This window comes from Camelus dromedarius, chromosome 5 (assembly GCF_036321535.1).
Source record: "Camelus dromedarius isolate mCamDro1 chromosome 5, mCamDro1.pat, whole genome shotgun sequence".
In the NCBI taxonomy this organism is placed as follows: Eukaryota; Metazoa; Chordata; class Mammalia; order Artiodactyla; family Camelidae; genus Camelus; species Camelus dromedarius.
In genome coordinates this window covers 2,096,886-2,111,898 of record NC_087440.1, presented here as the reverse complement: position 1 = coordinate 2,111,898, position 15,013 = coordinate 2,096,886, and the positions used below count along the sequence as shown (strand labels likewise).

The 15,013-nt window shown below is 45.6% G+C and overlaps 1 protein-coding gene across 9 annotated transcripts in view; it reads left to right on the top strand.

Annotated features, from left to right (window-relative positions):
* Nucleotides 1-10,510, top strand: part of MEGF11 (multiple EGF like domains 11) — a 332,207-nt gene extending 321,697 nt beyond the window's left edge. For 2 of the 9 annotated variants that reach the window (XM_031452880.2, XM_064485481.1), the window contains 3 exons: nucleotides 3,258-3,314; nucleotides 9,523-9,729; nucleotides 10,350-10,510. In XM_031452880.2, coding sequence (XP_031308740.2) covers nucleotides 3,258-3,314; nucleotides 9,523-9,729; nucleotides 10,350-10,510 — 425 coding nt within the window. Of the gene's footprint in view, nucleotides 1-641; nucleotides 744-3,257; nucleotides 3,315-3,525; nucleotides 5,355-9,522; nucleotides 9,730-10,349 lie in introns of those variants that run through there. The other 7 variants (XM_064485480.1, XR_010380816.1, XR_010380815.1 and 4 more) reach the window with 7 other exon arrangements.
* Nucleotides 10,511-15,013: the final 4,503 nt, after the last annotated feature.

The window sequence follows — 15,013 nt, the reverse complement described above, 5'->3', positions numbered from 1 at the left end:
CATCGTGTCCCACCCTCTTCTCCTTCTCCCATATTGACAGGGCCCTGTCCCAGCTGCAAGGGAGACAGTGCGTAGAGGAATCTTGAGCATGGTTCCCCCCAGGGAGAAGGGGTGTGGGGAGGAAGCCCAAGCCCCTATTTCAGTTCTCACAAGCAAATGAAGCCCAGCACGCCTTTCATCCCTGTATTAGGGGATAGGGAGAAGGTGGCTATGACCCAGGGACTACCAGGGAGAGAGCTAGGGCCCAGATGTGGGGATTCCAGATGGAGGCAAAAGATGCACTCACCACCTGGGAAACGGACCCCTGCCTGAGCCAGGCCCTACCAAGGTGCCCCTTTCAAGGGTTTCTTCCTTCTGCCCCACTGCCCTCACGGACACCAATTCCTGTGGGGGATGGGGGTGGGGATGAGGGTGAGGGGTGGGGAATGAGGGGTAGCAACGCCAGTGGCCTCAGCTCTACCAAATCCCCCTTGCCCTTCTGGCCCTAGCTCCTTTGGATGCTACATATAGAAGCCCTAATTCCTTCCAGCTTGCCCCACACTGACCTTTCTGCCCCCGGCCCCTTGTACTCTGCACCCTGCTGCCCCCGCCATACCAGGGCCCTGGGAATAATGGCTCCTCCCTGTCATTCCTCTCACTAGACTCCCATTTCCAGATCAGTGCCCTGGAAGCCAGGTACCCGCCCGAGGACTTCTACATTGAACTTAGACACTTCAGCCACCCCGCTGAGCTACACTCACCAGGTTAGACTCCCAGCCCTACCCACTACCCCTTGGGCCCCCGAGGCTGTCATATCAGACCAGACCCAGCACCTGCCCTAACCCCCGTTCCTATCCCTTGACCCACCCCGATGGTCCCAGAACTCTCCCTGTTGAGCCCCGCTCCCTCCAGCATGATTAATTTACAAGCCCAATTCCCCACCTGAAGAAGGAAACCTGTCTGGATCCCCCTCGATCACTCCTCCTCCTATCATGGTCAGTGGATATGGACAAACCGCAACTGGTATTACGTGAAGGGAACACAACATAACTGTACTCTCCACAGACCACAGGATACAACCCAAAAGCATCGAGAGATGACCTGGGGATGGCATGGATATGGATGACAGAGTTGGCTCTTGGCCAAAAAGCTCTATGTCCCCTAGGAGAGAGACCCCCAGATCATAGGGTGGGGCTGCCCAACAGGGCTCTAGAGAGGCTGAGGCAGGGTGTGTCAGCTGACATCCTCTGTGCTCGTATATTAGGCGCAAACCTGGTAGCTGGGGAAAGATCCAAAAAGGAGACTTGGAAGTTAGTCCTGCTAGGGAAGGATGGGGGTAGGAGTTACAGAAGTAGGTGCCGTAGCTATGAGTGCAGTGAATGAACAGAGAATTCGGCCTTGATACAAAGTAGCCCTGGCCCTAGAGGGCACACTGACAACCTGGGCCTGAATTCAGGCTCTAGCTGGTTTCCACAGCTCAAGTGAAACGCAGCTCTTCCAACCCCTGCAGGTCCCTGGGTCCAGTAGCACTGAGAAGAGTGAAGGGTCTGAATTCATCTACCTGTTAAGCAGCCATGGGCTGCCGAAACCCTGGGCTTATACCCAGGAGGCTGTGCTCTTGGCTGTGAACCCCCTAAGCAGTGCCGAGGGCATTCAGTAACTCCACCAAATACAACCCCACTATACACACACACACACACACTCACGACCACCACCCTGTACCTCTTCCACGTGGGAGCATCCTCTGGGCTCAGCTCAGATTTCTCCCTGCTTTGCGATCTCACTCGTCAGCCACTGTAGCCAGAGCCTCACCACACACTGTCATTTTTTTGGCTTACACTCCGGCAGGCTGGCAGCCGATGGGAGAGAATACTTGGGGACATCTGGGTTCTAGCTGCAACTCAACTTCTCACTTAAGTGTGGCCTCAGACAAATCACTGCCCTGCTTTGAGCCTACTTCCTGCTCTATAAAAAGGAGCAAAGTTAACAACAGCCTAGTCTTGCTCCCTCAGGGAGGGCAAAGGAAGCCCTGGTCTGGTATAAAGTGCTGAACTGGTGCCAGGGGCACAGATGGTCACAGTCACATACCTAGGCCCTTCAGAGGAAGAGCAGACTTGAGAAAAACTTGGACCTGGTTCTGCTCTATCACTCAGTGATGTGTGGAAGGCCGGGAGATAGGAATAGACTCCTGCAAATTCAACTAAAGAACTCTTATTATACCGAGGAGGTACGAGGAAGTGTCTAAACAGCCATGGGTTGTTGGGCTTCAGTGCCAGAAACTGGGAAGAGTCAGGTGGAGTCAAACTGTACTTTAGTAAGCGCTTGCTGCATGCCTTGCCTGATACTGCATCCTCAGTTAAAAGCTGGGGGTGGGGGGTGGGGCTTTGTAAGCCCAAGTCATTACTGTCCCAAACTAAAAATGTCAGATAATTTCTTTTCTGGGATGACTAGCAGCAAAGAACCTGAGCTTGGTCCCTGAAGCTTTATGTCCTTCCTGCCTCTGGCTGTGAAGCTCAGGACCATGCGTTGTGGGAGCCTAGGATGAAGTGTTTCAGCCGAAAGGGAAAAAAGAAATCCTTGGGACTGAAAAACACTGGTAATATTGTTCAAAGACAACTCTCAACTATTTGCAAATGGTCCTTTCCAAAAAACCCCAGGCAGGACAGCGGGGGTAGATAACTAAGAGAGCTGACGGTGGATGGGAATGATTACCCATCCTACAGAGATGACTGAAAAAATCAAGAACCTCAGCTGCCAGTCCACCTCCCTCTGGCTCCCCTCAGCTGAGCTTTGGATACAGAAGGGAGGAGTTGGGACCAGAGCTAAGAGGTGAGAAACAGTCTTCAACCCCATTCCTAAATCCAGCAGAACTGGAATTTGGAATGTCACAAACCCATCCCCCAAGCTAAGAACTGGTTCTGATTCATTCTGTATCCTGTACGTTTGGAGCCTGAACTTCACCCACAGTGACTGTAGGTGGCACCAGTACTGCCTTTGATCACCTCCTGGAAGAAACTCCCTCGGAGTGAAGGTTGAAGAACAGGATTGCTAAACATGCCAGGGGGAGCCGTAGCTCACCACTAATGCTTAGGAGCTTTTAAGGAATTCCTGTATGGTCGAAATGATTTAGAGTAGATTAAGCCCAGAAGAATTTTCTAGCATTAAAGAACTGTGTATTTCCGGGGTAGGGGAGAAAGTGAAATAAAGCAAGAACACATGCAGCTTAAGTAAACCTCACTCACAGCATATTTTTTTTTCCTTATACTATTTTTATGCAGGTGCTTGTGGAATGGATAGACGTCAGAACACATACATTATGGACAAAGGCTTCAAAGGTAGAGTATCCAATCCTGACGTCCCATTAGAAAGGGCTTAGCAAGATAAAGAGGACAGATCTGAAATGGCCAGGAATTCTACCAGAGACAAACAGAGCATCTCTTCCCCCACCCACCAAAATAGTTAAAGACCACAGGACCTGGGGCTGCTGGGTAGCTCTGCCCATGGGGAACAATCATAATAATGATTGATTTCATCTTTTGATTTCAGTTGCACCTGCTTAGCAAACGCTTGTGGGCTTTTTTATACATGCCAACTAAACGTCTTCGGAAATGTAAAACACCATTATCCAACGAATTAGTACCAGTTAAATTGATTATAAAATCTGAAATAAAGTCAATCTACCTGCCCCAGAGGGCTCCTGTCATTGCGCTGGCGAGGAACACCAACCTGCACCTGCTGGCTTCTGGGGCATGAGGAATGAAAATGATACCTAATGTTAATATTGTATGACGCTCCACCCTGACGAGATCTCTATCCCAGAGAGCGAGGAAGCCAGGACTAATCCCTAACACACGGGAACTGTAAGACGGATCATCCTTTTAGGAAGCGTACAGGTGAAACCAAAGGTGAAAGGTCAGGTCCTGTCCTGGGCTAGGCCCTAGGTTTAAATGACATAACATGTGAAACAGGTGGCTTTGAAAATTATGTCACTTATTAACTGTGACCAACCTCTCCAAGGCCCAGTTTCCTCTCCTGCAAGGTTGGGATAATCATCCCTGTCCTGTGGTCTAAAAGGTTATCCTGTGTCTGATAAAATCACAGGGGGGAGCTGTTTTTGCATATTGTAAAGGGTTGTACTAATGTAACAGAGCTGTCCTTTTGTCTCTGAGGTCTGTTTAAAAGAGTCTCAGCCAAACTGAAAGATACGAGTGGTATCAACAACCCCAGTAGGTATCCTAAATCTAGCTGTGCACCAGAACTGCCTGGAGAGTGCCTCAGGGTATCCTCATGTAGCAAGTCACCCAACTGACACTTAGGAACCACTGGTCTAGACTGACTCAGATTTCCCATTCTGGTCTAGACTTACCCTTAGAACACGTAAGACCACTTCCTAACCAAGGAGAGCTAGTCATCTACAGCCCTCAGTGGGGTGGTTATTAGAAGTGGGGGTGAGCCAGGGGCGGGTGGTGGTGAGAACTGTGCTGAACAAGACAGCAGGAAGGCCAAGCCCCCATCAGCGCCTGTTAGGATGTGCATGGTCCAGGAGAACAATGTGAGGCCAGGAGGTCGCCCGCAGGCTCCTGGCCAGCCAGAGGGTACTACACCCTTGGGAGCATCACTGTGGCCATTTTGTGTTAGTTTTGATTTAACCCGTCCAAATAAAGGCCAACACCATTCCAGTAGATGAGGCTAACCAACAGCAAAGACAACTATACTGTTTTATCACTATGACCTGGGACCTCAGTTTCTTCTCAAAGAGGCACGGGGATTGGTCAGAAGGGCCCTGAGAGTGTGCATGACGCAAGCGTGAATAAGCCCGGCCAGGCCCAGACGCCTCACCAAAGGAGCACGCAGCTTCCCTGTGCGCTCTGCTGTCCTGTGTTGTGAGGAGAGCAGCTGCTTTCAGACTCGCAGCCATAAATGTAAAACAAAGCTAAGGACAGCAGTGTCTCCGCCTTGGCGTCATTCATTCCTGTTTTGTGGGATCACAACATCTGAGCCTCTGAGTGCGGGGACGGCCTAGCAGGCTAGCAGCCAGATTTCGTTTCACCACTCTGGCTACAATCATCCTTTAGAGAGAAAAGAGGGAGGGCTGTGTAGGTAAATGTACCGGCAGTTGCTGGTGACCAACACATCAGAACAAGAGGAGAATGGAATGTCACAGTTCAGAACTTGACAGAAATACTTCTTAAAGACGTGGACTAAACCCAACTAACTGGTTCAACTCCCCAAATAAACACTTAATAAACTAGTTTGTACCAGAATTATTTCCTAAAACTACTGGGCCAAACCAAATCATAACTACCAAGAGTTAAGAGTCTCAGTGTTTTCTGAACTCAGTGAGAAAGAGCCAGGCCTGGGAGTTAAAAGATTTGGGTTCTGGTCCTGGTTCTTGCTGTGTGCCACCCACTAGGTCACAGTTTTCTGGGTCTTGGTTTCTTCCTGCACTAGGAGCACTGGGCTGGGCTAGCACCATCGCTAAGGCCCTTTCCAGCTCTTGACATTTCAAGTCTTACTCCGTTTAGTCCCCCCGCTTCCCCCCGTTACTTCCTGAAGACCTCCACCCACTGTCACCCTGGAGGCTGTGTGAGACCACTCACTCGGCTGTGCTAGCCCCATTCTACTCTGAACATCTTGCCATCTATCTTCCTCTCACCCCCCAGCACAATAATTCTGCAGCAAACGGCCTCATGTCGACACTTATCTGTGAGGCATTTCCAAGTGCTATAGAGGAATCCTCCCCACTACTCTCCATCACCTTCATGATCCTGAAATCCCACTGTTGCTGCCACTTTCCCCACCTGTATGCTCCCTGCTAATCCAACCTTCAAGTCTCTCCTTGCAGTAACCTTGGCTTCCAAGGTAATCAGGAACCCATTGACACCCTGAAAACTTTTCGCAGCCAGTGTGGTTCTCCTTTTGATCCTGAGATCTCCCCCCTCCTCTCCCCTGATCCCTGTCTCTCAGTCAAGAGAAGGATGAGACCTTAGGGCCCAGGAAGAGAAAGGGCAGTGTGGCCTCCTAATAGTAGTAGTAGGCTGGGAAACAAATGGACGTTTGGTGCCTAGGTTTTCCCCGTGAGTGAAATATTGGCCTTAACCAGACAATAGTGTGAGCCTCATGGTCTTTTGGTGAGTTCAAATCCTACGCACAAGGTGGCCTTGGAAAGTCATTTCCCCTCTCTGGATTTGCTGCTTCCTGTATAAAATGAAGATGTTTCAACTAGCTCATTTCAGAGGCCCCCTCTGCCTCTGACAGTATGTGGCTGTATGTGATTTGGGGGAGGTAGGAACTAGATGAGAACAAAAGCCAGGGCATTACCGGGCTAAACCTTCAGGCTTGATACTAATGACAGGCCTTGGAGGAGTGAGTCCCCAGAGCTTGGGTAGCCTTGGCTGATGCTTCCCCTTTCTTTGCAACATGCCCTGAAGTGCAGGGACTAGCACAGAGGTGGGGCTATAAAAAGATGAGGAAGTGTTTTAGGGCAGCTGGTTATTCTTCCCCTTACCCCGCCCTCCCTCAGGCAGGCAGGTGGATGACTCAACAGGAGAAAGGAGTAGCTTCCTGAAGTGTAGTTTTCCAGCTGGGCTTGCCCTTTCCCTCAGCCCTGTTCCCAGAAATAGATTCCAGATTATTCCATAATCTCAACACCCTCCCCCACCACCTCAAAACACACACACACACCTCTCCGCCCTTTGTGGCCCCTTTGTAGATGACGCAGCTTCTCCCTGAGACTAATCCCCTTTCCCATGAACCCCAGCTTCTCTTTTATCCATTCAGACGCATCCCCTGCTGCAAACAATTTGTTTCCCCAAACTTGAGAGCAGCCCTAACTTCTGGTGGAAATGAGAGGGGCACTGCTGATTGGCTGAAGCTCTGCTGGGCACTGAGCTAGAACTTGCAGCGTCTTTCACTGCCGTAAGTCAGCTTAGACAGAAAGCTTAGAGCTTGGCCCTTCTCAGCAGGACTTGGCCCCACAGATAAAAGGGGGTAAGGTGAAGCTGTTGCAGACACAGTTTGCATTTAAGATACACAACAGGAGTACCAGGTAACAAGATGGGAGGGGAAAACACCTGGAGTGGGTATCAGAGAAGGCAGGCGTTGAGTCCCGAATTAACTACTAATTTTAAGCAAACTTTATGAGCTTTAGTTTCCTCATTTCTAAAGTAGTAATACTTGTCCTTCCTGCCCAGGCCCTCTTCACAGATGTAACAAATGTCAAATGATCTAACCTGACCAACTGAAGGCCCAGCTATACGTGCTACTAAGTGAGCTATCGCTATTCCTCAAATTTTAGAAAACACGCAGCTGAGCCAGCTGCCTCTCAAAAGGATGCGCCTGCATGGGGAAGGGGGCGGGGGGGGGGGGGTTAGGGCTTTTCACGCAGGGGACAGCCCTTCTTTAAGCAATGCTAGTAGTCCTCAGCTTCCACACAAACAGCTGAGTCGTACTGTGCTACTGTTTGGCTGGTAGGTTCAGAGAACCCAAAGTGGGGCTGATGGGCCAGCTGGGGTTCCTGGACTTAACCCCTACTCCTTTATACTAAGAAAAAAAGTACTCACTAGAGGCAATTTTATGTAGCTCAGGCAGGTCATGGCCCAGGACCCACAGCCACCTTTCCCCGCCGAGAGCCTCACCAGCAGCTGGGCCAGTCCAGCCTCCCTTTAGGCCTTGGTGGAGCTGGCTGGGACTGCTCATGGCCTAGCAAGAATGTTTTCTCCTCCTCTCTATGGTTCCATGTTAGAAAGAGGCCACAATCTAAGACAGGACCCAAGGCCAGCATCTCTCTCTTACTTGCGGGCTAAGGTGTGATGCAAAGTGCTCTGAGCCTGGTTCTGGAGCTTGCTCTAATGCTGATGAGCAGTGTGACCGTGGGGTGATCACTTCCCTATTCAAACCTCAATTTCCTCATGAGCAATAAAGGGGAAGGGAGAATAATAATTACTGCTCTACCTACATCACTGGGTGTTCTGAACGCTTGAAGAGACTAATGGGTGGACGTACTCCTGTACAAGAATGAGGAAGTGTTACCTGCTTGAAACAAACATAAATAACCCTGCACTGATGAAACAGCAAATCCCCTCCCAACCAGTTACCTGTTGTGGGAGAAACGACTACTGTGGTGGCCACGCCAACTCCTTCAGTCATGTGGGACATTCTGCTCTCACTGGACCGAGGTACATCCAGTCACATCACCACTTTCATTTTTTTACATTTTCATTAATTGCCACACGTTGGAGGCAGAAAGCATAGATAAATAGCAGCCCAAAATGTAATCTGTGGTGGTTCTAGTGAAAGATCATCCAAGAACCGCACCATCTGCTAGCACTTAAGAGAAACTTAGAGCTGAGAAATACAGAAATCTCACCATCTGCTAGCACTTACAGAAAAGTAGACTTCTTAGGTTGCTCTTGACTGTGAAGCCCCTGCAACTCAGTGCTTATTTCTGGACACCTCCCCCCACCCCCAGCTGGCAGAGCCTCACAGAAGCATTAGGGCCAGAGTCGCCAGATTAGCATGTCTCCTGCTTTTTCTTCCTGCTTCACTTGAAACAATCCACAGGAGGCAGTAATCTTCCCCCAAAAGGGAAAACGGCATAGAGGTTGAAGGAACCCTTTCCTTCTGTGACTCTTAGTCATAAAGAGAACCTTCTTCCTCCAGTGAGCTAGTTACCTTTCTTCATATTTGGAAACTAGCCTGCATCTTTTTGTACCCTAACATACCCTGAAGTCGTGGGGATGATGCACCTGAGAGATGACAGGAGCAGCAGCATGGGTTTTCCCAGTAACAGAAAGATACTGCTAAAACAGATCTCAGTTACATTCACAAGAACTGGAGCAAGTGACCCCAGAGGATACACAGCAGGCTTGCTAGAAAACAGGAACCTTCCAAAGCCCAGCTTGAGACCCAGGTGCTTTTTATACCTCTATTACACTTCAGTCTGCCCCGCCTCTAATCACGAGATTTCCGAGAACAGGAACACCACCACTTTGCTGCCTAAAGGTTGCCAAATGGCTGACACTTGTGCCAAATCACATACCTACTTCTGAACCTAAGCTGAGTCATCAAAAAGAGTTCAGAAGAAGAATGATATCACAGAAAATACACAGGCCAAGGAATCCCAAGGCATGGATTCAAGCCTTGGCACTGCCATTTATGAGCTATGTGACCTCAGCCAAGTCACTTCAACCCTCTGGGCCATCATCCTATAAAATGCAAACAATCAACTATCCTTGCAGGATTTTATAGAAATTATAGGTGTGAAAGCATATTGTAAATATCTCGAATTAATCCCTTTATGGTGCTATTCCTGACTACTGAAACAAAAATGTTCCTATCCCTCCAAAAAACCTAAGTTTCTTTAGAAAAGAACTCTGCTTACTTAGGAAAGCACTCCTCAACACGTTTAGTAAGTGAATCTTGGATTATCACAGGCTTTTACAGCTTCAGGATCCTGAAGACACATAAACTCGACTGCAGTCTGCTTCTGGTGTTTAAATCCCATGTCCTTGCTTGTCCTGAGAACTCTCTCTTGCCTTGCAGATTACATGAAAGAGTCCGTCTGCAGCTCTAGCACTTGTTCCCTGAATAGCAGTGAAAACCCTTACGCCACAATTAAGGACCCACCCATCCTCACCTGCAAGCTTCCAGAAAGCAGCTACGTAGAAATGAAGTCGCCTGTGCACAGGGGGTCTCCATACACAGATGTGCCATCCTTGTCGACATCTAATAAAAATATATATGAAGTTGGTAGGTGTCTCAAATAAGTAACTTAGTGAAATCAGGGCACTAGTGCAACATCTGAGATGAAAACAAGCCCCCTTTAGTCCCCCTCTTTCGAAAATACACTCTTCTTTTGTTGCTTTTTAAGGAATCCAAGGTAAACTGTCTTTCCCAGGACTGCCCTCCTCTCTCATATAAGAATCAAATTCTTGTGCTAACTCCACTTTAAAAAAACACTAGGACTAGTAAGAAGCAGAAATACTGGGGATGGGGAGTCAGGACACATACACTTCAACTGGTTGTTGTGTATCAATTCCTATTTAAAAAAGAAAACAATCAGAATAGACATTTTCAAGTGTCTAAATCACCTACTTTCTCCCAGTTTAACCCAGGTCCCTGGGCTCACTGCTAAGACCCCAACCTCCAGGATGTTCTAAGGCCCTTGGTTTTGACCAGAGCTTGGGATTCTGATAGCACACTCACTTAGGTTTTCAATCTCTTGAACAAGCTTCAGTCCTAACCCTCATTTATCATAGATTTATAAATCCCTTCTCTTCCCCCACCAAGTTAAATAGAACTCTCTTGCCCCCAACAAGGCAACCAAAGCTAATCTGTTCTCTGAACTCATTTTTCACTATATTCCTTAGAGCCCACAGTCAGTGTGGTCCAAGAAGGCCGTGGTTGTAACTCCAGCTTTATCCAGAATCCATACGACCTACCTAGGAACAGCCATATTCCTGGTCACTATGACCTCCTCCCAGTAAGACAGAGCCCTGCCAAAGGGCCCTCCCAGGACAAGCAGTCTTAAGAGGGATAAGCCTCTCTCTTGCAATGTGCTCTGCTGAATATTCTCAGACTCTGAAAGAAGACAATCCCTTGACTCGAAATAACGGTACAGACTGACTCCAGCTGCGTGTTAGTTGTAACGTTCACCTGGAACTAAAGAAGAGCTTCCAAGTGGGACTGGGGTAATTGTTCAAAAAGTCCACTCACAAAGGCAAATTCTACCACCTACACACCCCCAACCCCAAATGCCCTGGATTATATGATTTTTTAAAACATTTAAGATACAGCTACTCATCAAAATCAGCTAAATATATATATATATATATTTATATATTAAATTATTTGAAACATGATGCTTAGCATGCAGAATAGGTTTTACCAACTTTCCTAGGGGTGAAGGGGACTGGGGAGGGGAGGGAGGGAGATTACTTTAAAGCACCTGAAATGTATATGTACTTTTGGTTCCTGTTACATTCAACATGTTTTATTACCTAAGATAATTAGTACATAGACACAAACTGTGCTAATATCAATCCTAAAGTACCCATACATATATGTCAGGTCAATCAAATTATAACAGCCAGGATTACAGAACTTAGCATATAGTCTGATGCTCACAGTTTTTTTTTTTTTAAGTAAGACTTTTATAAATACAAATTAACTTTCCCGGGGGAAGGTATAGCTCAAGTGGTAGAGTGCATGCTTATTAGCACACACAAGGTCCTGGGTTCAACTCCCAGTACCAGTACCTCCTCCAAAGATAAATAAATGAATAAAGCTAATTACCTTCCCCTCATAAGACAAGGAAAACAAGCAAAACAATTTAACTTTCCCTCTTCTGCCCCTGGTGGTGGTAGGAGAAAACGTTTCCAAAGTGCAGCAGCCTCTTTGTCTAAAACAATGATTTCTAGGCCAGCTTTACCAAATCTTGCCAATTCAAAGTTCAAGAACATTGCAAGCCGGTCCTGGCCTTGCCTTAATCTGGCCAACATCCGAGTCACTCCATGTGAAACAGAATTCTCAGATGATGCTTTAAACAAGCAGTCACAGACTGGTAAGAATTAGATATCCCTAAAAACGGTTATTTGGCCTCCCAAATGTATTTAGTTGGCATTCCCTGACTCAGAAGAGTACTTGCTTTCAAGCATTTCTTCATAAATCTTGAGCTCGATGTAGTATGGAACCCAAATGTGCAGAGGAATTAGACAGAAGTGGATATAGGAGGTTTAAGTTGTTTATAAAGTATATTATGCTTTTTGATGGAACTAAATGAAATGATCAAAGAAAGAATGGGCAATAATCAATTGCTGTAACATGATGTAAAAACTCAGCATATAACTATATGAAGTACTTCTACCTTCTAACCACCACCTGAGATGGCCAAAAATGTATTACTATGAGCCGAACGCTCCGGATCCCAGGACTCAGGTGCACCTGCACCTTCCACTACTAATGCATATATGTAAACTGGGGCTCAGCTGAGTCAAAATGGAGCCACTTCCAAGCCCTAAGAGGACCTCCTCACAAGAATTAAAGACCAAAAGGGCAACCTGGGGAAACTGATGGCCACCCCATAGCACTCCATTCTCTGATTAACAGTCCAGCCAGTAAAAAAACAAACAAAAACCTGCCAAAAAGGTATACAGAAGAGGAACTAAATGACTGTAAATGACTGCAAAGCTGGAACAGCTGCTCCAGGAAGTGTGGGAGTTCTGAAGCCCTTGATACACATTGGAAGTCGGCCATGGAACCCATTAGTTTGGGCAATAACCAGCAAAAGCAAGAAAATAAATGAGTAAATTCTCCCTCCCCCACTTCACTCAAGGCTTAAGCAAACCTTATTGTTAGGGGAAAATATAATACTTACATGAATGCTGCATGTGTGCATGGGAGCAAGTGATCAGGAATAGCAAATTTACTTTCCAATAAAAGCCTTATTAAAATATAACAATAGAAAATTACTTTGTAGGCCCAAGTAAATGTTTCTCATATTTATGTAAAAAGAAATATAGATAAGAGACTTACCTCAGTATTTCGGGGCACCAAGTGCTCAAATATTTTTGTCAAGTAAGGATCAAGAGGCATGGTGAAGTCACATCAGCGAGGAGAAACTTCGTCTCAGTCCCAGGTTTTACCTTCCCATACCCTGCATGTACAGTAACTGCCGCCTGGCAAACTGCAAACAAGCAGCATCACGCAAGTTTCAAGCTTCACCTCTTTTTTGCCAACTATCTTCTGGGCAAAATTCAGCAAGAGGTGGCAAGGTGGAATTGCTGAAGCACTGGGTCAAGAGATCTGTGTTACTTGCCCTCTCTGGGTTTTCCCCCAGGGTATTAAAAAAAAAGGAAGAAGCAGAGAGGGGTAAGGGAGCTCTAACAACCCTTCAGCTCTAGAATTCTTTGATTTTTAAAGAAATGTAATACAGCTCAAATCAGGCAATACGGTGGAGAAGGGAAAGGCAGAAAGTATAATTAAGCTATTATAACAACAGCTGCCTTCAGATACCTAAGCGTTACTGTTAAAGACATTTCAATCTAACAGAGCAACTATTAGCAACTTCCATCTAGCTCTGTCACAAATAGGTTCATGGTCAACCTAAACATGTGCACTGTGCATTTTATTGACAACTTGGAAAGATCTGTTCAACTATTTTACAGAAATTAAGTTTTCACTCCAAGTGATGTGTATACAATTCAAATGAGTAAGAAAAGTACAATTACTGTACAAAAGTGTAAGTGTAACTATGAAATGACAATACTTTTTTTAAACAACCCAGATTTGTAATATATTTATTCACTGTGCAGAGGGATTGTACCTTGTACAAAATAAAATCAATTTCTCAAACTAATTTAACAAGAATGCGTACTGTTGTGTTGCAAACTGAAAATGTGTCTAGAATCTACACCTTAGGTTTAAAGGTAGAACTAACCTACATTTTGTGTGGTCAGCCAGAGAAGTGAAAATCATCCCAACAGACGTTTGAAAATAAAGTGAAACGACTCTATCAAATTTATAACAAGAGAGTCTCTTCCTTTAAAAGTAATGAGTGGATGCAATATATTCTTATTCATGTCCAAAAATTATTGAAAAAATTTCATACACATCAGTATACTCAAAGAATTTCTCTGCTTTCACAGAGATTTGGACTCAGAGACAACTACAACTTGTGCTCAGCTCCAGGGGCACAAAGGTGCTTCTATGAAATGGAATAAAGGCAAGTTTAAGGGCCACCTAATTTGCATAAGTACAGTGAATAGCTGTCTGCCAGAAGTTATCACCCCATACAGTACTCTGGGTATATCTGTTTCAGGACCTTTTAAAAATATAACCTTGTGACCTAACTGGTAAAGAAGTAGGAGGACTGATTTTGTAATAAAGTACAGATGCTAAAAAATAGCTAACTGAATGCATTCAATGGTATGTTTAAAGTTTCTCCCTCATACTTTCAAAGTTTTGTATGTAATCCTCATCCTTAGGTTAAACTAAAACCTTTCAACTTGTCAGTTCACAAGGCTTACATGATACTCAAAAGTTATTTAAGTTGTTTCCATTTAATAAAATGTTTAACCAAGAATAATGTATGTTTGCTAGTTACAGAATAATACTCATTCAAAAAAAAGATCTTCCTAACAGATAATTCTCAAAGGCTGGGGCTTTGGCATCTGAGTGAAAGACAAAACATAATCAAGAGTTAAAAGGCTAAAAAAGGTATCTGCTGAGAATAATAGGGAAAGATTATAACTTACGAGACTCAGAATGCTATCTAGTATCATAAATGATAACCAAGGGCTGCAGGTTGTACACTCAATACAGAAGATTCAAGAATGATACTATTAGCCGTTCATTTGGCCAGAAGAGGCCCAATTAACCTGTATGTAGCAAGAGAAGACAGAAAATCTATCTCAGAAGGGAGATGGATACATAAGGGGTTCATTATCCTATTATTTGTACTTATGTATAATATTTATTACATGTTATTTATACAGTAATTTTATATAACAATTTGTATTTTTTAAATGTTTAATCTGAATGGTAATTATCAGACTGTAGCTCCCCCAAGCTAAACCAGAATGAACCCCAAGACTAGCCCTTCATTCTTTTAGATGGTACTTCCTTAATGTCCTCCTACAAGGTTGTAGGAGGGGTAAATATTATGAATGTCCAACTATGAACAAAGCACTTTCCCTCCCCTTGTGCATCTTACTATGTAGCAGTTACAAACGGGCAGGGATAAATGGAGGGCCCTGGTGATCAGTGGGGTGGTGATTATACATTTTCTTCCCTGACTTGCAGAGCTAGGAAGACTGAGCAGTTGTCCAATCCAAACCCACAGAAGGTAGAAGCTCTGGTCTGTATCAACAGTTGTCAGATTATCTCCTCATTCCAGTTTCTGCCTCCCAAGCCATTGTCTAGCCCTCCAGAGCCTTGACAATGAGTGCTAAAAACAGTACACTTACTCATTAGGATGCTGATAACAAGGTCTGAGTTTCTGTGGTTTGGGGCAAGGTTAAGTTTCAGTGACTCA